At 44.3% G+C, this 24,672-nt stretch overlaps 1 protein-coding gene across 4 annotated transcripts in view; it reads right to left on the bottom strand.

Moving 5' to 3' along the window:
- LOC141264849 (vasoactive intestinal polypeptide receptor-like) overlaps window positions 1-23,714 on the bottom strand; it is a 273,152-nt gene extending 249,438 nt beyond the window's left edge. Inside the window, exon 1 of one of the 4 annotated variants that reach the window (XM_073677220.1) lies at window positions 23,339-23,714. In XM_073677220.1, coding sequence (XP_073533321.1) covers window positions 23,339-23,386 — 48 coding nt within the window. In that variant the 5' untranslated portion in view covers window positions 23,387-23,714. Of the gene's footprint in view, window positions 1-19,175; window positions 19,312-23,338 lie in introns of those variants that run through there. The other 3 variants (XM_073677218.1, XM_073677217.1, XM_073677219.1) reach the window with 3 other exon arrangements.
- Between the last annotated feature and the right edge of the window lie 958 nt (window positions 23,715-24,672).

Below are 24,672 nucleotides of genomic sequence, written 5' to 3'. Positions count from 1 at the left end.
ACGGGCATGCTCACTACATACAGGGATGCACACACGGGCATGCTCACTACATACAGGGACGCACACACGGGCATGCTCACTACATACAGGGACGCACACACACGGGCATGCTCACTACATACAGGGACGCACACACGGGCATGCTCACTACAGACAGGGATGCACACACGGGCATGCTCACTACATACAGGGACGCACGCACACGGGCATGCTCACTACAGACAGGGACGCACACACGCGGGCATGCTCACTACAGACAGGGATGCACACGCGGGCATGCTCACTACAGACAGGGATGCACACACGGGCATGCTCACTACAGACAGGGATGCACACACACGGGCATGCTCACTACATACAGGGATGCACACACGGGCATGCTCACTACATACAGGGATGCACACACGGGCATGCTCACTACAGACAGGGATGCACACACGGGCATGCTCACTACAGACAGGGATGCACACACACGGGCATGCTCACTACATACAGGGATGCACACAATGGGCATGCTCACTACAGACAGGGATGCACACACACGGGCATGCTCACTACAGACAGGGATGCACACACACGGGCATGCTCACTACAGACAGGGATGCACACACACGGGCATGCTCACTACAGACAGGGATGCACACACACGGGCATGCTCACTACAGACAGGGATGCACACACACGGGCATGCTCACTACAGACAGGGATGCACACACACGGGCATGCTCACTACAGACAGGGATGCACACACACACAGGCATGCTCACTACAGACAGGGATGCACACACGGGCATGCTCACTACATACAGGGATGCACACACGGGCATGCTCACTACAGACAGGGATGCACACACGGGCATGCTCACTACAGACAGGGATGCACACACGGGCATGCTCACTACATACAGGGATGCACACACGGGCATGCTCACTACATACAGGGATGCACACACGGGCATGCTCACTACATACAGGGATGCACACTCGGGCATGCTCACTACAGACAGGGATGCACACACGGGCATGCTCACTACAGACAGGGATGCACACACACGGGCATGCTCACTACATACAGGGATGCACACACGGGCATGCTCACTACATACAGGGATGCACACACGGGCATGCTCACTACATACAGGGATGCACACACGGGCATGCTCACTACATACAGGGATGCACACACACGGGCATACTCACTACAGACAGGGATGCACACACACGGGCATGCTCACTACAGACAGGGATGCACACATACGGGCATGCTCACTACAGACAGGGATGCACACACACGGGCATGCTCACTACAGACAGGGATGCACACACACGGGCATGCTCACTACAGACAGGGATGCACACACACGGGCATGCTCACTACAGACAGGGATTCACACACGGGCATGCTCACTACAGACAGGGATGCACACACGGGCATGCTCACTACATACAGGGATGCACACACAGGCATGCTCACTACATACAGGGATGCACACACGGGCATGCTCACTACATACAGGGACGCACACACGGGCATGCTCACTACATACAGGGACGCACACACGGGCATGCTCACTACATACAGGGACGCACACACGGGCATGCTCACTACATACAGGGATGCACACACGGTCACTACATACAGGGATGCACACACGGGCATGCTCACTACATACAGGGACGCACACACGGGCATGCTCACTACATACAGGGACGCACACACACGGGCATGCTCACTACATACAGGGACGCACACACGGGCATGCTCACTACATACAGGGATGCACACACAGGCATGCTCACTACATACAGGGACGCACACACACGGGCATGCTCACTACATACAGGGACGCACACACACGGGCATGCTCACTACATACAGGGACGCACACACGGGCATGCTCACTACATACAGGGATGCACACACAGGCATGCTCACTACATACAGGGACGCACACACACGGGCATGCTCACTACATACAGGGACGCACACACGGGCATGCTCACTACATACAGGGACGCACACACGGGCATGCTCACTACATACGGGGACGCACACACGGGCATGCTCACTACATACAGGGATGCACACACGGGCATGCTCACTACATACATTTGCCTATGGGACAGTTTTTTCTTTTACAATATAACACCCCATTAAAAATTCACAGACCACGTATTGAAGGTCCTGGAAACATTCTGGTGGGCACTGAGCCACTTTCGCTGCACACAACAATTAATGGGCTCGTTAGGTGGCAGATATAAGTGATTGCTGATCTGATAAAAGCGAGAAGCAATTAAATTGTTACTGTGTTATTTATATAAAAGATTACCGCTACGATATAGTCAGGGAGAGTAAACGGACCCGAGGCGATGATTATCTATGATATTTCATATTTCATCAGGCTACGTTAATTCTTCATACGTTGCGAGGATCCTTGAATGGTACACTTTATTTACAATGTATTTAAAGGGTACTGTCACTTTAAATAAGACCATAAAGCAGTAATAGAGTGTACATGTCCAGAGGCTTGGTTCACACAGGTTTTTAAGGAGTTTTTTTGGAGCAGGTCCTCTGCAGATCTTAAAACTCCTCAAAAAACTCAGCAAAAAACACTCATTGTGTGCACGATAGCTTAAGAACACTTCACAAAGAAAAACAATCTCCTTTCAAAAATCTAATCAGAAATTGATACCCCATTCCTAAATACAAGGTGGGGTAATCAAACTATGACCACAGCAGTCGTCATTAAAAATTAATGTTTATTAATACCAAAAATGTATTTATAAGCAACATTAAAATACACAAAGCAAAGTAGCTCAGTTGTGAGGGACAGCAGATAGCTCAGCCAATCAAATTATGTCTAATTGGGAAGGGTCATAATTATAATAAATATGCTCAAATAGCAAAATTCAGCAAATTACCGGTCCAATAATTAGCACATAAATAACATTCACAAAATCACATAATTCATTTGGTAAAAAATTAATGACCAAATAAGATGGAATCCATGTCCTGAAAGGAGCAAAGTGCAAGGTGCAGATAATACCAATATGGAATGAGAAGCAAGTCTCTAGACCAAATGTAAATGGTAAGGCTCAAGTAGAATGCAGCACTCCAAAATTCAGTTGCATATGAATATCCAGCAATTGCCATAGATTACCTGTGATAATGGAAGAGCTCTGTGTAGGGAATGCACGCGTCCCTCAACCCCGACGCGTCCCCTGATGAAGTGTTTATGAAACGCGCGTCGGGGGTTGAGGGATCAATTTCTGATTAGATTTAACTGATTATGACCGTGTTTATTTTGGATCTATTGATTTGACTCCTTTAAAAAATGCCTCCAAAAAATAAAGTGAGTAATTCCTTAAGCAGTTTTTTTCTTGATAAACTTATAACTATTAAAGCCACAGAAAAACTCAGTGTGAAAATGGACTAAGAGTTAAATTTCCACACAGCGCCCTCGCAGGAGAAATGGAATATTACATGTCTTTCAATAAAAGGATATTTATCAATTGTTTTCTAAACTAGACACCCGCTATGTTACAGAGTCACGCTTTAGGTGGACATACATACTATATTGCAATAAACTCTATTCACATCCAGAGCTACATTTTTTCCTCATTTATTCTTGTATTTCAAAACAACCCCTGCTGCTTCAGAGTCTGCATTTCTGTATAAGTTGTGGGAAGTATAGACACTGCCTGAATGACTTGGAAGTATTGCTTGCAGATCCTTACTGGCAGCTATCAGGATGATGAATGCAGCTTTGGATGTAACTAGAGTATGAGACGTGATGTAGCGATCAAAGTAGAAGCAGCTCCTTGAAGTTGGGAAAAGTGTAAGTTGAGTGACATTGTGTCTATTTTTTTTGCACCAAAAATCAGCGAAATAATAAAAGATAGAAAGAAAAGAGAAGGAGCCGAAACATTGCATCTTCTCCTATGGACACCTAACCCCACCAGCGGGAGAAGACTGACCCAGCTCACACGGTGATACATCTATATTACGATGTCCCGATACATTATATCTTCTCCCATGGACACCTAACCCGACCAGCGGAAGAAGACTGGCCCAGCTCACACGGTGATACATCTATATTACGATGTACCGATACATTGTATCTTCTCCCATGGACACCTAACCCAACCAGCTAGAGAAGACTGACCCAGCTCACATGGTGATACATCTATATTACGATGTCCCGATACATTGTATCTTCTCCCATGGACACCTAACCCAACCAGCTAGAGAAGACTGGCCCAGCTCACATGGTGATACATCTATATTACGATGTCTCGATACATTGTATCTTCTCACATGGACACCTAACCCAACCAACGGGAGAAGACTGGCCCAGCTCACATGGTGATACATCTATATTACGATGTCCCGATACATTGTATCTTCTCCCATGGACACCTAACCCGACCAGCGGAAGAAGACTGGCCCAGCTCACATGGTGATACATCTATATTACGATGTCCCGATACATTGTATCTTCTCCCATGGACACCTAACCCAACCAGCTAGAGAAGACTGACCCAGCTCACATGGTGATACATCTATATTACGATGTCCCGATACATTGTATCTTCTCACATGGACACTTAACCCAACCAGCGGGAGAAGACTGGCCCAGAACAGACGGAAATACATCTATATTATGATGTCCTGTGCATCACTATGAAGTCTCTATATTGGTAAAGTCTGTAATTATGGTGACCTGAGGTGTCAGTTTTATGTCACACAATCAAAAGCGGCCCTGTGTTTGAAGAGATGTGGTATACGGCAGCCTGTCCAGCAGCCTCTGTACAAACGCATTTCAGCCCATTAAGTTGCCCCTGCTAGGACCCCCTTCCATGGTCTCTGGCCTTGCCCAGAATGCCAGTGGCCCCTGTAGGGTCTGACTAGTCCTCGTAGATATCATTAGGGACCTGTGCTATGACTAAGGATTAACACAGACAGATTCCTCTACTTGTGAACTTTAATAAAGGTCTTTGCCCATGTCCTGCATGACAGTGGTCTCTAGGTGTCCAGACCTAGTTAACCAAGATAGACTGAAACGCGTCCAAATTCCTTCAGGAGTTACTGCAGTAGGACCCCTAAAGGCATGTGAAAGGTGAAGGCGCCGTCATGTTGATTTTGTAGATTGTCAGGTATGACTAGCCAATCATATAATGAACAACTCTATGCGAACCAAAATGCGTTGGACTCTATCACAACTTCTATAAAAGGATTTTTTCATGTCCAAAGTCGCCTGATTAATCCTACTGAAACTCATCTCAGATGCCAGTTGGGCGATTGAACCATGTCTAATGGCCGAAATGCATTGGAATTCCTTTATTTGCACATTTGAAAAGGATGGATCAAGGCCAATGCAATGGTAGGAAGCTGGGAGCGCGTACAGTAGCCAATCAAGTGATCTCTATGGGACCGATCTAACGAGCTACTGCAGACCAAAATGCATTGAAATTCCTCCCACAGACTTTGCCCATGTCCAGATCTGTAAGTTCTATTACAGCAAAATTAGACCCAAGTCATGACTAAGGACTGGCACGGACTGAAATGCGTTAGCATTCCTTCACGTGTATTTTTTAGGACTTTGACCGCGTTCAGGTTGTAGGGTAAAGGCTCTTCCTTCATACTGTGATGTCAATCAAGTCATAAAGAACGCTATGTACACACGACACAGATGACGGAGGACTTGGGCAGACCAAAATGCGACAGCAATCCCTAGTGTGTACTTTAATAAAAGAAAGAACTTTGGTTTGGCCCTACAGAGATTTTCTAACCTCTTATCTCAGATATCATTACGAAGATTGAGAGCCGGTGGAGACTGAAACGCGTCAGAATTTTCTCACGGGTTCAGAGTTCGGTGACATCTATATGGCTGGAGATCTGGCTACAAATCATAGCTAGTCAACCATGGCAGATACAGTGTTATTAAGGTGTCTGTCTAGAGATTAAGGACCAGTGAGGTCCAAAACGCACCAGTCTGTCGCATGGGGATTTTTTCCGCACCAAAGCAGTGCCATAACTCTTAAGACCACCATCCCTAGTCGTTTATCAAGTAGGACATTGACTTACAAGGAAGCTACAGATGGCGCTAGAAAGTTTTCTTCCTTCTGGAGGAGACCTAATTAGAATATTTTTCCCAAGGAGCATTGCCTGGAAGACTTCATACATCAGCTCAAAAATCGGGAGTGGTCGGTGTTAATGAAGCAGCTCAGCCACCTCTCCGGGAAGACCTGGGGGCAGCGCTTAGACAATTAAGGTTAGTCTTTAAAGTGAACCTGACAGCAGATATATACTGCCCGATCCGTGGATAGCATGTATCTATCAGCCAGGTATGGCCACGGACCGAGCCGCGCTGGACACTAGTGGGACAGGGGGGTCCCTGGCGGCTCCTTCCCACCCGCTGCCCCTGATTAACAGGTCTCTGCCTACGTGTGCATCTAGGGAGAGACCTGTCAGTCATTGGCAGCGGGCAGGGAGAGGTGAGAGCCATGAGACCAGAATGGAGGCCGGCTCTATATTCCAGCCTGTAGGGGGACTACGGGGGTCCAGCAATTGTTAGGAAGAGACCCAGTGAGTGATTGATGTGTAGTGTCAGTGTGCGGCTTGTGTCCTGTGTGTGAACGGTGACAGCATGTGTCCATGAGTGGTGCATGTGCATGATGTGCTGCACCCCTCAGCAGATTTTTACTATGTAATCTGAGAGTAGCACGATGTAGGGGCTGAGACCCTGATTCCAGCGATGTGTCACTTACCAGTCTGCTTGCTGTCACTTTTATACAGCCCCTGTTTTCTCTGCTGCAGATCTAGCAGAGCTCTGAAAGCTGAGACCTGAATATCCCACCTACACCACCACCTACACCACTGATTGGCAGCTTTCTGTGTACACTCTGCATAGGCAGAAAGCTACTGTTCAGTGTGTGTGTGGGGGGGGGGGGTTGGAATAGGAGGCATGAGACATCTAGTCCTGTAGTGATAATAGCCCAGTAAGTGACACATCGCTGGAATCAGGGTCTCTGCCCCTACGTCATGCTGCTCTCGGATTCCATAGCAAAACCCTGCGGATGGATTCCTTTCATTGGTCGAGTGTGCAGCATGTGTCCTATAAGTCATTGGTGCAGGTGTCCTGGTTATGCACCTATGTGATCCATGGGTCCAGGGTGTTGGTGACAGACATGTACCTTGTGTCCAGTGTGTGAGCAGCGTCAATCCAGTGAATAAGGAGCAGAACTGCAACATCTCATGTCCGATGTGTGTTTGGTGCATGGGCGCAGCGTGTATATACAGTATGGGCGCAGCGTGTATATACAGTATGGGCGCAGCGTGTATATACAGTATGGGTGCAGCGTGTATACACAGTATGGGCGCAGCGTGTATATACAGTATGGGTGCAGCGTGTATACACAGTATGGGCGCAGCGTGTATATACAGTATGGGTGCAGCGTGTATATACAGTATGGGTGCAGCGTGTATATACAGTATGGGCGCAGCGTGTATATACAGTGTGGGTGCGGCATGTATATACAGTATGGGTGCAGCGTGTATATACAGTATGGGCGCAGGGTGTATATACAGTATGGGCGCAGCGTGTATATACAGTGTGGGCGCAGCGTGTATATACAGTGTGGGCGCAGGGTGTATATACAGTGTGGGCGCAGGGTGTATATACAATATGGGGGCAGCGTGTATATACAGTGTGGGCGCAGGGTGTATATACAATATGGGGGCAGCGTGTATATACAGTGTGGGCACAGCGTGTATATACAGTATGGGTGCGGCATGTATATACAGTATGGGCGCAGGGTGTATATACAGTGTGGGCGCAGCGTGTATATACAGTGTGGGCGCAGGGTGTATATACAGTATGGGCGCAGCGTGTATATACAGTGTGGGCGCAGCGTGTATATACAGTGTGGGCGCAGGGTGTATATACAGTATGGGCGCAGCGTGTATATACAGTGTGGGCGCAGCGTGTATATACAGTGTGGGCGCAGGGTGTATATACAATATGGGGGCGGCGTGTATATACAGTATGGGCGCGGCGTGTATATACAGTATGGGTGCGGCATGTATATACAGTATGGGTGCAGCGTGTATATACAGTATGGGCGCAGGGTGTATATACAGTATGGGCGCAGCGTGTATATACAGTGTGGGCGCAGCGTGTATATACAGTGTGGGCGCAGGGTGTATATACAGTGTGGGCGCAGGGTGTATATACAATATGGGGGCAGCGTGTATATACAGTGTGGGCGCAGGGTGTATATACAATATGGGGGCAGCGTGTATATACAGTGTGGGCACAGCGTGTATATACAGTATGGGTGCGGCATGTATATACAGTATGGGCGCAGGGTGTATATACAGTATGGGCGCAGCGTGTATATACAGTGTGGGCGCAGCGTGTATATACAGTGTGGGCGCAGGGTGTATATACAATATGGGTGCAGCGTGTATATACAGTGTGGGCACAGGGTGTATATACAGTATGGGCGCAGGGTGTATATACAATATGGGGGCAGCGTGTATATACAGTATGGGCGCAGCGTGTATATACAGTATGGGCGCGGCGTGTATCTACAGTATAGGGGCAGCGTGTATATACAGTATGGGTGCGGCGTGTATATACAATTTGGGCGCAGCGTATATATACAGTATGGGCGCGGCGTGTATATACAGTATGGGCGCGGCGTGTATATACAATTTGGGCGCAGCGTATATATACAGTATGGGCGCGGCGTGTAGATACAGTGTGGGTGCGGCGTGTATATACAGTATGGGCGCAGCGTGTATATACAATTTGGGCGCAGCGTGTATATACAGTATGGGCGCGGCGTGTATATACAATTTGGGCGCAGCGTATATATACAGTATGGGCGCGGCGTGTATATACAGTATGGGCGCGGCGTGTATATACAATTTGGGCGCAGCGTATATATACAGTATGGGCGCGGCGTGTAGATACAGTGTGGGTGCAGCGTGTATATACAATTTGGGCGCAGCGTGTATATACAGTATAGGGGCAGCGTGTATATACAATTTGGGCGCGGCGTGTATATACAGTATGGGCGCAGCGTGTATATACAATTTGGGCGCAGCGTGTATATACAGTATAGGGGCAGCGTGTATTTACAGTATAGGGGCAGCGTGTATATACAGTATAGGGGCAGCGTGTATATACAGTATGGGCGCAGCGTGTATATACAGTATAGGGGCAGCGTGTATATACAGTATAGGGGCAGCGTGTATATACAGTATGGGCGCAGCGTGTATATACAGTATAGGGGCAGCGTGTATATACAGTATAGGGGCAGCGTGTATATACAGTATGGGCGCGGCGTGTATATACAGTATGGGCGCGGCGTGTATATACAGTATGGGCGCGGCGTGTATATACAGTATGGGCGCCGCGTGTATATACAGTATGGGCGCGGCGTGTATATACAGTATGGGCGCGGCGTGTATATACAGTATGGGCGCGGCGTGTATATACAGTATGGGCGCGGCGTGTATATACAGTATGGGGGCGGCGTGTATATACAGTATGGGGGCGGCGTGTATATACAGTATGGGGGCGGCGTGTATATACAATTTGGGCGCAGCGTGTATATACAGTATGGGCGCGGCGTGTAGATACAGTGTGGGTGCGGCGTGTATATACAGTATGGGCGCAGGGTGTATATACAATATGGGGCAGCGTGTATATACAGTATGGGGGCAGCGTGTTTATACAGTATGGGGGCAGCGTGTTTATACAGTATGGGTGCGGCATGTATATACAGTATGGGCGCAGCGTGTATATACAATATGGGGGCAGCGTGTATATACAGTATGGGTGCGGCGTGTATATACAGTATGGGCGCAGCATGTATATACAATACGGGCGCAGCATGTATATACAATATGGGGGCAGCGTGTTTATACAGTATAGGGGCAGCGTGTATATACAGTATGGGCACAGCATGTATATACAATATGGGGGCAGCGTGTTTATACAATATGGGGGCAGCGTGTATATACAGTATAGGGGCAGCGTGTATATACAGTATGGGTGCGGCATGTATATACAGTATGGGCGCAGGGTGTATATACAATATGGGGGCAGCGTGTATATACAGTATGGGGGCAGCGTGTTTATACAGTATGGGTGCGGCATGTATATACAGTATGGGCGCAGCGTGTATATACAATATGGGGGCAGCGTGTATATACAGTATGGGTGCGGCATGTATATACAGTATGGGCGCAGGGTGTATATACAATATGGGGGCAGCGTGTATATACAGTATGGGGGCAGCGTGTTTATACAGTATGGGTGCGGCATGTATATACAGTATGGGCGCAGCGTGTATATACAATATGGGGGCAGCGTGTATATACAGTATGGGTGCAGCATGTATATACAATACGGGCGCAGCATGTATATACAGTATGGGCGCAGGGTGTATATACAATATGGGGGCAGCGTGTATATACAGTATGGGGGCAGCGTGTTTATACAGTATGGGTGCGGCATGTATATACAGTATGGGCGCAGCGTGTATATACAATATGGGGGCAGCGTGTATATACAGTATGGGCGCAGCGTGTATATACAGTATGGGTGCGGCATGTATATACAGTATGGGCGCAGGGTGTATATACAATATGGGGGCAGCGTGTATATACAGTATGGGCGCAGCGTGTTTATACAGTATAGGGGCAGCGTGTATATACAGTATGGGCACAGCATGTATATACAATATGGGGGCAGCGTGTTTATACAATATGGGGGCAGCGTGTATATACAGTATAGGGGCAGCGTGTATATACAGTATAGGGGCAGCGTGTATATACAGTATGGGTGCGGCATGTATATACAGTATGGGCGCAGCGTGTATGTACAATACGGGCGCAGCATGTATATACAATACGGGCGCAGCATGTATATACAATGTTGTGAGTGGCACCTGCATACACTTTTATATTGGGGCTGTTTTATTAAGACGAGTGTCATCCACTGTAAGGAACATCTCTTCACGCTTTCCCATCTCTGCTGGTCCCGGCTTCTCTCTTTATCTCTATTTTGGCTGATATTTATATGAATCTGTCTTCAGCATGTTCCTGAGCTCCCCCTAGTGGTGAGTACAGGAGCTAAACATTTTTATATGTATTTTCCTGGGAGTCAAACACTTATGTCCTTCTCTTATCGTGTGCGATTGTGGGGACGCACTATACAGAATAAAGACACATTCAGCAACTTTCCATATAGACTCCCACTAGATGCAAGGGTCAAAGGAGGCCTGTACTCGATGCTTGCTCTGCTGGAAACGCTCTTCACATGCACTCGTTTTGGGGAGCATAGCTGCAGTGTAAAGCATGAGGGAGATTCAATGCAGTAGCTCAGGCAGGTGGATTTCAGAATTTTACTTTTTATTGCCATTTCGTATATGCGCCGCTCTATCCATTGATGTACTATGAGCTGAATATAGGTCATGAGCTGCGGGGGGCGCCGCATATTAAATCTAATTTTTTATTTTATTTTAGGAAGAGCTAAAATATTTTTATTTCTGAGAACTGGAGATGATGGTGCTGTGCGCAAAGCACGCAACGTAATTAGGATCTCGCCATGAGCGCTCATTATGGAGGCGACTGATACAGAACATCAGGCGGCACTTAAAATCCAAAGAATAACCTGGAAAAAATAACCTAGAAAAAATAACCTAGAAAAAATAACCTGGAAAATTGGAAAAAGATCAATTGAAAAACATGTCACCCAGATTTCCCGCCTTCCCGAAACGTAAATGTAATGTACAGAGGAAGTAACCATATGGCGGCATTACTGCCTCGCTATAACCAAACTACCAGAAACAGCTGTAAATAAAATATTTATTAGGATTCTTACATTGTAACAGGAGAAAGCAGGAGGACGAATATTCACTGCCGAGACGGCTTTATACTGGGGGATAAGTGCTCGTTAATGTGAGGACTGTCACACGCATCACCGGGAGCTGAGACTTCAGCAAATATTCTGCGAGGTCGACTACAGGTAATGGAAGCGCCGCACAGAAGAGCGACAGGAACCGGACGGAAAAAGCGCCACGTGTACAACAATCACCAGAATGTAAAGGAATCCGGCTAAAAATAAGCTGTTTATACAACCAAAAGGGAGAGAGATGAAAGGGGAGCGAAGGATTGTGGGAAGAGAAAGGTAAATAATACCGAAACCCAGAGATAACATATCGTAATATTAATATTTACTGCAGTGCATCATATACCACCAAACCCGTTATATTCTTGTACATAGGAGCAATATTATAGTAGTTATATTCTTGTACATAGGGAGCAGTATTATAGTAGTTATATTCCTGTACATAGGAGGCAGTATTATAGTAGATATATTCTTGTACATAGGGGCAGTATTATAGTAGTTATATTCTTGTACATAGGGCAGTATTATAGTACATATATTCTTGTACATAGGGACAGTATTATAGTAGTTATATTCTAGTACATAGAGGTCAGTATTATAGTAGTTATATTCTTGTACATAGGAACAGTATTATAGTAGTTATATTCCTGTACATAGGGGCAGTAATATAGTAGTTATATTCTAGTACATAGAGGTCAGTATTATAGTAGTTATATTCTTGTACATAGGGACAGTATTATAGTAGTTATATTCCTGTACATAGGGAGCAGTATTATAGTAGTTATATTCTTGTACATAGGGGCAGTATTATAGTAGTTATATTCTTGTACATAGGGCAGTATTATAGTAGATATATTCTTGTACATAGGGACAGTATTATAGTAGTTATATTCTAGTACATAGAGGTCAGTATTATAGTAGTTATATTCTTGTACATAGGAACAGTATTATAGTAGTTATATTCCTGTACATAGGAGCAATATTATAGTAGTTATATTCTTGTACATAGGAGCAGTATTATAGTAGTTATATTCTTGTACATAGGGGCAGTATTATAGTAGTTATATTCTTGTACATAGGGCAGTATTATAGTAGATATATTCTTGTACATAGGGACAGTATTATAGTAGTTATATTCTAGTACATAGAGGTCAGTATTATAGTAGTTATATTCTTGTACATAGGAACAGTATTATAGTAGTTATATTCCTGTACATAGGGGCAGTATTATAGTAGTTATATTCCTGTACATAGGGGCAGTATTATAGTAGTTATATTCTTGTACATAGGGACAGTATTATAGTAGTTATATTCTAGTACATAGAGGTCAGTATTATAGTTATATTCTTGTACATAGGAACAGTATTATAGTAGTTATATTCTTGTACATAGAGGTCAGTATTATAGTAGTTATATTCTTGTACATAGGGAGCAGTATTATAGTAGTTATATTCCTGTACATAGGGAGCAGTATTATAGTAGTTATAATCTTGTACATAGGAGCAGTATTATAGTAGTTATATTCTTGTACATAGGGGCAGTATTATAGTAGTTATATTCTTGTACATAGGGCAGTATTATAGTAGATATATTCTTGTACATAGGGACAGTATTATAGTAGTTATATTCTAGTACATAGAGGTCAGTATTATAGTAGTTATATTCTTGTACATAGGGACAGTATTATAGTAGTTATATTCCTGTACATAGGGAGCAGTATTATAGTAGTTATATTCTTGTACATAGGGGCAGTATTATAGTAGTTATATTCTTGTACATAGGGGCAGTATTATAGTAGTTATATTCTTGTACATAGGGCAGTATTATAGTAGATATATTCTTGTACATAGGGACAGTATTATAGTAGTTATATTCTTGTACATAGGGAGCAGTATTATAGTAGTTATATTCTTGTACATAGGGAGCAGTATTATAGTAGTTATATTCTTGTACATAGGAGCAGTATTATAGTAGTTATATTCTTGTACACAGGAGCAGTATTATAGTAGTTATATTCTTGTACATAGGAGCAGTATTATAGTAGTTATATTCTTGTACATAGGGGCAGTATTATAGTAGTTATATTCTTGTACATAGGAGCAGTATTATAGTAGATATATTCTTGTACATAGGGAGCAGTATTATAGTAGTTATATTCTTGTACATAGGGAGCAGTATTATAGTAGTTATATTCTTGTACATAGGAGCAGTATTATAGTAGTTATATTCTTGTACATAGGAGCAGTATTATAGTAGTTATATTCTTGTACATAGGAGCAGTATTATAGTAGTTATATTCTTGTACATAGGGAGCAGTATTATAGTAGTTATATTCTTGTACATAGGAGCAGTATTATAGTAGTTATATTCTTGTACATAGGAGCAGTATTATAGTAGTTATATTCTTGTACATAGGGGCAGTATTATAGTAGTTATATTCTTGCACATAGGAGCAGTATTATAGTAGTTATATTCTTGTACATAGGGAGCAGTATTATAGTAGTTATATTCTTGTACATAGGAGCAGTATTATAGTAGTTATATTCTTGTACACAGGAGCAGTATTATAGTAGATATATTCTTGTACATAGGGACAGTATTATAGTAGTTATATTCTTGTACATAGGGAGCAGTATTATAGTAGTTATATTCTTGTACATAGGAGCAGTATTATAGTAGTTATATTCTTGTACACAGGAGCAGTATTATAGTAGTTATATTCTTGTACATAGGAGCAGTATTATAGTAGTTATATTCTTGTACATAGGGGCAGTATTATAGTAGTTATATTCTTGTACATAGGAGCAGTATTATAGTAGATATATTCTTGTACATAGGGACAGTATTATAGTAGTTATATTCTTGTACATAGGAGCAGTATTATAGTAGTTATATTCTTGTACATAGGAGCAGTATTATAGTAGTTATATTCTTGTACATAGGGGCAGTATTATAGTAGTTATATTCTTGCACATAGGAGCAGTATTATAGTAGTTATATTCTTGTACATAGGGAGCAGTATTATAGTAGTTATATTCTTGTACATAGGAGCAGTATTATAGTAGTTATATTCTTGCACATAGGAGCAGTATTATAGTAGTTATATTCTTGTACATAGGGAGCAGTATTATAGTAGTTATATTCTTGTACATAGGAGCAGTATTATAGTAGTTATATTCTTGTACATAGGAGCAGTATTATAGTAGTTATATTCTTGTACATAGGGGCAGTATTATAGTAGTTATATTCTTGTACATAGGGAGCAGTATTATAGTAGTTATATTCTTGTACATAGGGAGCAGTATTATAGTAGTTATATTCTTGTACATAGGGGCAGTATTATAGTAGGTATATTCTTGTACATAGGGAGCAGTATTATAGTAGGTATATTCTTGTACATAGGGGCAGTATTATAGTAGTTATATTCTTGTACATAGGGGGCAGTATTATAGTAGTTATATTCTTGTACATAGGAGCAGTATTATAGTAGGTATATTCTTGTACATAGGGGCAGTATTATAGTAGTTATATTCTTGTACATAGGCGCAGTATTATAGTAGTTATATTCTTGTACATAGGAGCAGTATTATAGTATTTATATTCTTGTACATAGGGGCAGTATTATAGTAGTTATATTCCTGTACATAGGGGGCAGTATTATAGTGATTATATTGATATATAGTTATACATAACTCACTGTGCACAGATGTGGTGTAAACACTCTCAGTATTCTGCACTTGTAGCACTATGGAGACACTACTTCTGCACTGACTGATCTGTATGCAGTAAGTGCAATGGAATAAAATGTATCCGAGTAATGACTGTTGTTCTCTTCCTTCTATTGTTGCAGCCATTACAGCACAGGTTGTGTTTAAAGGGAAACGCTCTCAGGTTGCTTTTTCTTTGTGCACTCTATCTCCATCCAGAGGCCGATTTGAGAACTGCCTGTGGGTAATTAACTGAACAGTCAGATATGGATCCTGAGATCACACATTGCAGATATTATAGAACGGTCAGTATTATCAGCCGTCCACCCGCTGTGTATAATATGCTGGGAACAGATAAAGTCGTGTACGTGATGTAAATCCCAGGTCTCCCACTATGGGGCTGAACGGGAACATCTCCACGCTTGTGAGGACCTTCTTATTATTGCAGGTGGGGACTTAGCTGACGGGAGACATCAGAAGTCTGGGATATGACAGGCAGGGGTCGTCTGCTTGGACATATTATAGACCCTTCAGGGGAACGAGGGGGTCAAGGGTCTATATGAAAAATTAAGAAAGAATCCAAAAGGGACTAAAGTCAGGGTATTAATAAGGGACATAATTGTGGAGATGAATGTTACATTAGAGGAAAAAATATATATATGATGCCCCTTATCTAATCCCAGAATGTAGGGGAGGAATGAGAGCGATCCGGGCCCCCGGGATTTACAAATCTCGGGCCATTTTCTAACCATTTTTCTCGGCCATTATAACCAGAATCCACAGAGGAATGTTATAAATGTCCGTGATTCTGCCAGAACACCGAATGGTAACATTACTGTTTCATTTACCAGTGGAAAGAAAAACATAAAACATAACATTCAACAATTGTAAATATTTAGACGCCACTGATACACTGTAACAGACGGAGGGTCACAGAATGTGTTTATTGCCCAAATGTAAACCCCAGTCCGTGTGTAGGAAGGGGGAGCGTTACAGTGTATCGGCACAGGGAGGGTCTACGAGTCCGGAAGAGACATTGATTGTCTACAGTGATACATTGTCACAAGAGATGGCTACTGACTTACAGCCAGCGGAGTCTTAGGCTATGTTCACACACGTTGGGTTTTTCAGCGTATTTTGCTGCAGATTTTTATGCAAAGCTGATTTTTGCAGTACCAGCAAAGTCTATAGGAAACCAGAATTCACTGGGGTTTTTTTTTTTTGCTGCGTATTTTGTGCCTTGGTTGGGTTTTTGGAAAATAGAGCACGTCACTTTTTTTCACCCATAGGAAGTAATGGGTGCTGAAAAAACGCACCAAAATTTTTTCAACGTTTTTGATAGCAAAATAGAATGGGCGTCTTTTTTTTTTTTTACAGAACTTTTTGTACATTCATAAATAGAGACAGAAGGACAGTGAAAAAAAACGCATCAAAAATGCATAAAAATAACAGCAAAACCTGCATTTTTGATGCAGCTGATTTCCTGCCAGAGAGCATTTTTGCTGCAGATTTCTGACATAAAAAACCCCACAACATGTGGGAACATGGCCTTAGCGTCAGGAAATGGAAGCACAAACTGTACGGGGTTAGGAAGTTGTAAAACTCGACACATTCATTGCCTTTTAGTTAATGGTTGGATTGTACTTTTCTACTATTCAGACCCCCCTTTCTGTCCCTAATCAAAGGGGGGGTTAGAAAAATTAAGTCATCTGCTCTTCCATCAAGTGTTGGTGGGTATAGGAACCTGGTACCACCAAGTGCACTGGGAGGACTCTCGCTGCACATTTTGGCATTGGGGTCCTTAATGGGTTCCAAAGGGGATCAACCAGTTTGGCCCTCATGCTGCTCTGACGCGATATACAGAGTGTTTATCCTCCATTGTGGTGCGGAGCGTCCTTCCCAGAACCACTGGGGGCCCGACAGCATTTTTAGGCTCTGTTCATATGTCCAGAAATCATCCGTTAATACGGATTCAGCAGCAATCTGTTGGGGAAAAAAAAGTTCTGCAGACATAACTTTTTTGTCCGTTTTTAAAAAAGCTGATTTCAGCTGGATCCGTTTTTGATAACATTGAAGTCTATGGACAACGGATCCATTAATTCGCCATCTGTTTTTCTTTCACTAGACAAGGATCTGTTTTTTGATTACTGGATCAGTTTCAAATGGAAGAAAACGGACGGTTAATTCAGGGATCCATAGACTTCAATGTTAGAAATGACGGATCCAGCTGAAATCAGCTTTTTCAAAACGGACAAAAAAAAAGTTGTATCTGCAGAACTTTTTTTGCTGCTGGATCCGTTCTGATGGATGATTACTGGACATGTGAACAGAGCCTTTGCCATCATATTGGGAATCGGAAGTGGTTAGTTCACACCTAGAGTTGACTCCTTATCCAATATGTGACTTTAGGGCAAAGAAAGAAAAAAAACAGACAGAGAAAAAAAAATTCTAAAACTTCCACCTCCACGAGCCCTGAAGGATCATGATAAACTAATTCTAGGAGGAAACGCTCTGTAGAGAAGCACATAGACCTCTCCAGAGTCCCATAGTACGAGCTGTACATTTCTCCCGATGACGTAATAACCATCAAATATTGCAATTTACAGCTTATAAACTCCGGAGCAGCGCTCCACCCTGCGCTTGCCTAATGTGAGTGTCAGCAGTAACTCGGGTCACCTGGGTTTAGCGGACACCTCTCCTGTTTGACATTAACCTTTCCTTGTCTGAGACATCCACATAAAGAAGAGATCCACCCAAACAAGCTACTGGCACGTCTGAATATAAACTGCCCCACAAAATATAAAGAACGGGAACCCAGAGTCTGAAAACAGCACAAAACATCCCTGTGGATGTGCAGGTAGAGTTACCCTTAAAGCCATTTTCTACCAGCTTTCTAGTAGCCAAAAAATATTGGCACCATTGCTTATCATTCGCAGTGGGTGTAACTGGAAACCATCAACAAGCAGGCTACTTACAGCTGATAGGACTTAGGGCCTGACTACTCTTTTTTTGTTGTTTTATTTCACTTTTTTTTACGTCTCGTGGAATTTGTTAACGTTTTGTGCCAAATTCTGCAAAAATGGCGCAAGTGATTCGTGAACTTTGTGGAAGATCAAAAATCTTTTTTTTTTTCTTTCACTTCTTTTTGTTGCTTTTTTTTAGCATAAAATGTTCCACTAAAATGTCTCAAAGCTTATGCAAAAAAAAAAATAATTCAGGTAGACATAAAATCACACCAGAGAGGACTTGGGGACATTTTTTCAGAAACGTTTTGCAACTTTTTAAAAATTGATGAATAAGACGAAAATTTGTGGAAACCCCAAACTTCGAGCACAATAACGAAAATAGTAAAAAAAAAAAACCTGATGAATATATAAAAAAAAATTGTAAAAATATAATAAGACGCAAATCAAAAACACCAAAAACTCGACAAGAAATAAGCACAAATGCAATAATGAATAAAACCTCTGGAAATAATATTATCCCCTGTATCGAAAATAAAATATCATGTCATAATCACACCGGTGTCATCAGAACATACCATCCCACCAGAGGACCCTCCAGTAAGCCCATGAGGACCATAGGGAAAGGACAACCTGCTCTGGCATTCTGGGACTTGTAGTTGCACAGCAGCCGGGGAGTCGCAGTTTACGGATGACTACCATGGACTTATAAATCTTCAGCTCCAGCCATAAGAGCCTATAAAAGTCTTGGCACCAGGGTTTATAAGAGCGACCTTGACAATACGCTCAATGTTAAGTAACTTCTAACATTTGTCTTGAAGTTTTATCTCCTCCCCGTAATAAAATCCCTCGACTATATAACAGGTAGGAAAAAGGCGGCAGCTACTACTTTGTGTGCAGGGACAGACACAGGCAGAAGAGGTCCCTGTGCAAAAACAGTATGTGGCCCCTGTGCAGTCCAATAACGCATTATAATGCACAATTGCTTTGCAGGTAGAGGGCCCCCCTGACCTCTTGGGCCCCTGTGCACACAGATTGCACCAATGTTATGTCCGCTCCTGTTTTTTTGCATCAAGGATCATTCAAAACAAGACCAGTCTGTATCTAACTTAAGAGTCACTGCTGCTCTCCTGGTCTCCTGCTCATTCTACGAGGCCCTATGAGGACATCAGCACGTTCCTGGGTTCTTCTGCCCTGAGCCCCTCTATGCCCAGGGAGAAAAATACAAGCAGAGCCAACACTGTGCATAAATGTCAACCCGGCTGCCACCCCCAGTATTGGTGAGAAGTGTAGTTCTATAGTGATCAATGGGGTGGAAGGTCCAAGCAGGGCTCCGGACCCATAACAAGTATTGGTGAGAAGTGTAGGTCTATAGTGATCATTGGGGTGGAAGGTCCAAGCAGGGCTCCGAACCCATAACAAGTATTGCTGAGAAGTGTAGGTCTATAGTGATCATTGGGGTGGAAGGTCCAAGCAGGGCTCCGAACCCATAACAAGTATTGCTGAGAAGTGTAGGTCTATAGTGATCATTGGGGTGGAAGGTCCAAGCAGGGCTCCGAACCCATAACAAGTATTGCTGAGAAGTGTAGGTCTATAGTGATCATTGGGGTGGAAGGTCCTAACAGGGCTCTAGCTCCATAGCAAGTATTGCTGAGAAGTGTAGTTATATTGTGATCAGTGAGGTGGAAGGTCCAAGCAGGGCTCTAGTCCCGTAGCGTGTATTGCTGAAAAGTGTAGTTCTATTGTGATCATTGGGGTGGAAAGTCCTAGCAGGGCTCTAGACCCATAATAAGTATTGCTGAGAACGGTAGTTCTATTGTGATCATTGGGGTGGAAGGTCCAAGCAGGGCTCTAGCCCCATAGCAAGTATCGCTGTGAAGTGTAGTTCTATGGAGATCATTGGGGTAGAAGGTCCAAGCAGGGCTCTAGCCACATAACACGTATTCTATGGTGATGTATTTCCGGATGGAGGTCCTAGCAGGGCTCTACCTAGATATTTCCTATTGCAATAATGCGTTTTTGGGTTTTTTATGTCCATGATTATGAAGTCATGGCTTCTATCTGCCACCAACAGCACCACACATGTCCATAGGTTGAATGTGGTATTGCAGCCCGGCCTGATGAAACTTATTTAAAAGGGTTTGTCTGCCAAAACTTTAACTATTTGCTATGACCTCTTAGGGCCTCCTGGGCAAATAAAACACGTGTTCTAATTGGGAGGATTCAGAAATATGCAACTCTGCAAACAATGGATATCCAATGACTTCCCTGGACCCTTCCAACCACCACAAGTATTGATCCAAAGTGGACAAGCCCTTTAAGTGAAGCATGAACCCCTGTGCTGTCATTATAGAGTATTTGTGCCGCGGCTTCTTCCCAGAACTGATGCCATCATCCTGCAGGAACCTCCTTATCTAGGGAGAGCAGCAGACACTGCTGATAATAGGGGCTCCACCAGGGCTCCCACCAGTCCCTGGGCAGCTGGCACCGCAGATAAACCGCCAACGCGTTTCTCCAACTGCAAACAGACTGTATACAGAGTCCGGACCACCCAAATAATCATATCATACCAGAACCTGTCATGTTCCATCCAGCCATTTCTAGGGGTTGCCCCCTAACTGACTCCAGTGCCAAAACTGAAATCCTCTGTGCTGCTTGTGTTTCATTCTGCACTGATGTTCAGGACATAGATTCATGAATCAGAAGGAACAGGATAAACATATTCACTGAACAATGATAGAATGTATCAAATAGTCATTAGTAACAATTCTGCTGAGAAAATGGGTAAATCATTGGAAGGTGCCACCCTGCAATTTATTACATTACAGACTGCAATGCCAACCTACATCTACCGAAGTGGGGGGGAAGAAGTGAATAATATTCACAAGGCACCCAGAGGGCAGCGAAGAAGGCAAAGAAGCCCACCAGAAGCAGAGAAGGTGCCAGGCGGCATGAGTGGGCACCAAGAAGACATGATGAAAATGAATCATATGCAGACAAAGCACAAAGCAGCCAGATGCCAACGAGACCAGATCCAGATACAAGCAGGGAATGTGCCCGGCTGCGCTGCCATCCCACAGGAACATGACTGGGCACCAAGAAAAATGTATAAAACCAACTCTAATATGAAGCCAGAGGGCAGTGAAGAAAACGTGGAATTCAGCAACCCAGGAAAGTGCAGGGTAGAACCAGAGAAGGTGCCAGGCTGCAGTGCCAACGCATATTAACATGAAATATAATAAGGCAACTATGCACGAGCACCCAGAGAAGGTGCCAGGCTGCGGTGCCAACGCATATTAACATGAAATATAATAAGGCAACTATGCACGAGCACCCAGAGAAGGTGCCAGGCTGCGGTGCCAACGCATATTAACATGAAATATAATAAGGCAACTATGCACAAGCACCCAGAATGCAGAGAAGGGGGCATGAAAATGCACTAACTCTAGAAGGAGCAGAGTAGTGCCAGGAAAGATGCCATGCTGTAATGCCAACACAGATAGTGGGCAGCACCAAGAGAAAGGGGTAAAACTAAATCTATACAATGTAAGCACCAGAGGGGGCATGACAATCCCCCAACTGTAGGAGCAGGGTGGTGCCAGGGAAGATGCCAGGCTGTAATGCCAACACAGATAGTGGGCAGCACCAAGAATAAGGGGTAAAACTCCATATAATAAACCAACTGCACAGAGGGGGCATGAAAACCCCCAGTGCAGAACAAAACCAGGGAAAACGCCAGGATACAATGCCAACACAGATAGTGGACAGCACCAAGAAAAAGGCGAAACTACATCTATACAATGTAAGCACCAGAGGGGGCATGAAATCCACCAGCTCTAGAAGGGGCAGGGTAATGCCAGGGAAGGTGCCACGCTGAATGCCAGCACATAATACATGAGTGGGCACCAAGAATAAGGATACAGCTGGATATTACACAGGAGGCAGGAAATCCCCCAGCTCCAGAGGCTGCAGGCTGCAATGACAACCAAATGCAGGGAAGAGGTGATGCCCACCTGTAGCTGACCACATCCCCTGGCTGAGCTTTGTAGTTCCTCAGCTGCAGGACACACAGCAGCCTCCAGCCCTCGTGTGCGGCTTTCTGGTGGATCTCATCCTCTGCAGCAGGGAATATGGGATATGTAGCAGAGCCGACTGTGTCCTGTATCATCTCACAGCTCTGCTATTCTGCGTCTGATAAAGTGGAGTAAACCTCCTCAGCTCTGCTGCATCTTCACAAACTCATCCCAACTTCATATTAACTACCAGATCCGCTACATCTTAACACACTCAGCTCTGCTACATTTGTCTCTGAATAACTCAGGCTCTGCTGTGCCACGTCTAAGAAAGCACATAACTAACTTAGCTCTGCTACATCCTGACAAACTCAACCCAGTTTAGTCTGAACACACCCAGCTCTGCTACATATGGACAAACTCATCTCTACACATGTTGATAAAACACTGCAGCCCCTCTACAAATGACAAACTCATCCCGAAAAGCTGCTCCCTACATACTGACGGACTGGGCACTGCTGCATCTTTACACACACAGCTCTGCTACAACATGACAGGCGCCCCTGCAAACACTGAACACCTCAGCACTGCTACATCTCACACACCAGACTCACTCCGAAATGGAGACAAACTCAGCTCTGCTACATACCCGCCTGTCCCGGCAGCACGGACGACAATAGGAACTTTAAGGACATAAATGAAGAAGTTCTGCAGCGGCTGCTACTTACAGGGGAGACGAGGCTGAGGAGCAGGCAGAGCAGCAGGATGGAGCCCATCGTCAGGCAGGCAGGGGGTCACCTCTCCAAACGTCTGCCGATCGGATGCGATATGTCCCCAATGTCCAGAGCAGGTGCAATCCTCAGAGAGCCATGGACAGACCTCCCGGCACGGAGCCGCCTCCACCGAACGACCCGCCGCCGCCGCCGATCACACACTGAGCAGAGCAGCTCCTCTGCTGCCCATCACTCTGCACGGTCATTAAGAAAGTCACCCCGGGCCAAGAAACCGTCCCCGAGCCGGGAGCAGCCAATCAGCTGCCTGCAAGGGAAGGGCAGCCCCTGCCGGCTTCATAAGGCGGTGCGAGCACTGGGGAGAGGAGCAAAGGGCGCACCGTCTGCGGCGGGGGAGCGTCTGCAGCGGGACAGGGATGGAGCAGAGGTGGAGGTGTCACCAGTGCTACATCCCAGCTCTGACAACCTCAGCTCTGCTACATTCCACAAGGCTGCAAGCAAGAAACCCAGCTCTGCAGCATCTTTACAGATCTGAAGCTTTCCCCAAGTACAGCTCTGCTACATGTATAGAGAAAGCATCTGACATCTGACATACCCAGCTCTATTACATCTGACAACCTCAGCTCTGCTACATCCGACAAGGCTGCAAGCAAGAAACCCAGCTCTGCTACATTTACAGAGAAAGCATCATTCTGACATACCCACCCATTATTACATCTGACAACCTCAGCTCTGCTACATCTGACAAGGCAGCAAATAACAAACTCACCTCTGCAGCATCTTTACAAAAAAAAACAGATGCTTTCCCAAAGTACAGCTCTGCTACATGTATAGAGAAAGCATCTGACATCTGACATACCCAGCTCTATTACATCTAACAACATCAGCTCTGCTACATCTGACAAGGCTGCAAATAACAAACTCAGCTCTGCAGCATCTTTACAAACAGATCTGACACTTTCCCCAAGTACAGCTCTGCTACATTTACAGAGAAAGCATCATTCTGACATACCCACCCATTATTACATGTGACAACCTCAGCTCTGCTACATCTGACAACCTCAGCTCTGCTACATCTGACAAGGCAGCAAATAACAAACTCAGCTCTGCAGCATCTTTACAAAAAAAAACAGATGCTTTCCCAAAGTACAGCTCTGCTACATGTATAGAGAAAGCATCTGACATCTGACATACCCAGCTCTATTACATCTGACAACCTCGGCTCTGCTACATCCGACAAGGCTGCAAACAACCAACCCTGCTCTGCAGCATCTTTACAAACAGATCTGATGCTTTCCCCAAGTACAGCTCTGCTACATTTACAGAGAAAG

This window comes from Phyllobates terribilis, unplaced genomic scaffold, assembly GCF_046119375.1.
Source record: "Phyllobates terribilis strain yellow unplaced genomic scaffold, ASM4611937v1 Scaffold_4__5_contigs__length_816908805, whole genome shotgun sequence".
Lineage (NCBI taxonomy): Eukaryota > Metazoa > Chordata > Amphibia > Anura > Dendrobatidae > Phyllobates > Phyllobates terribilis.
This window is presented reverse-complemented; position numbering and strand designations above follow the sequence as displayed.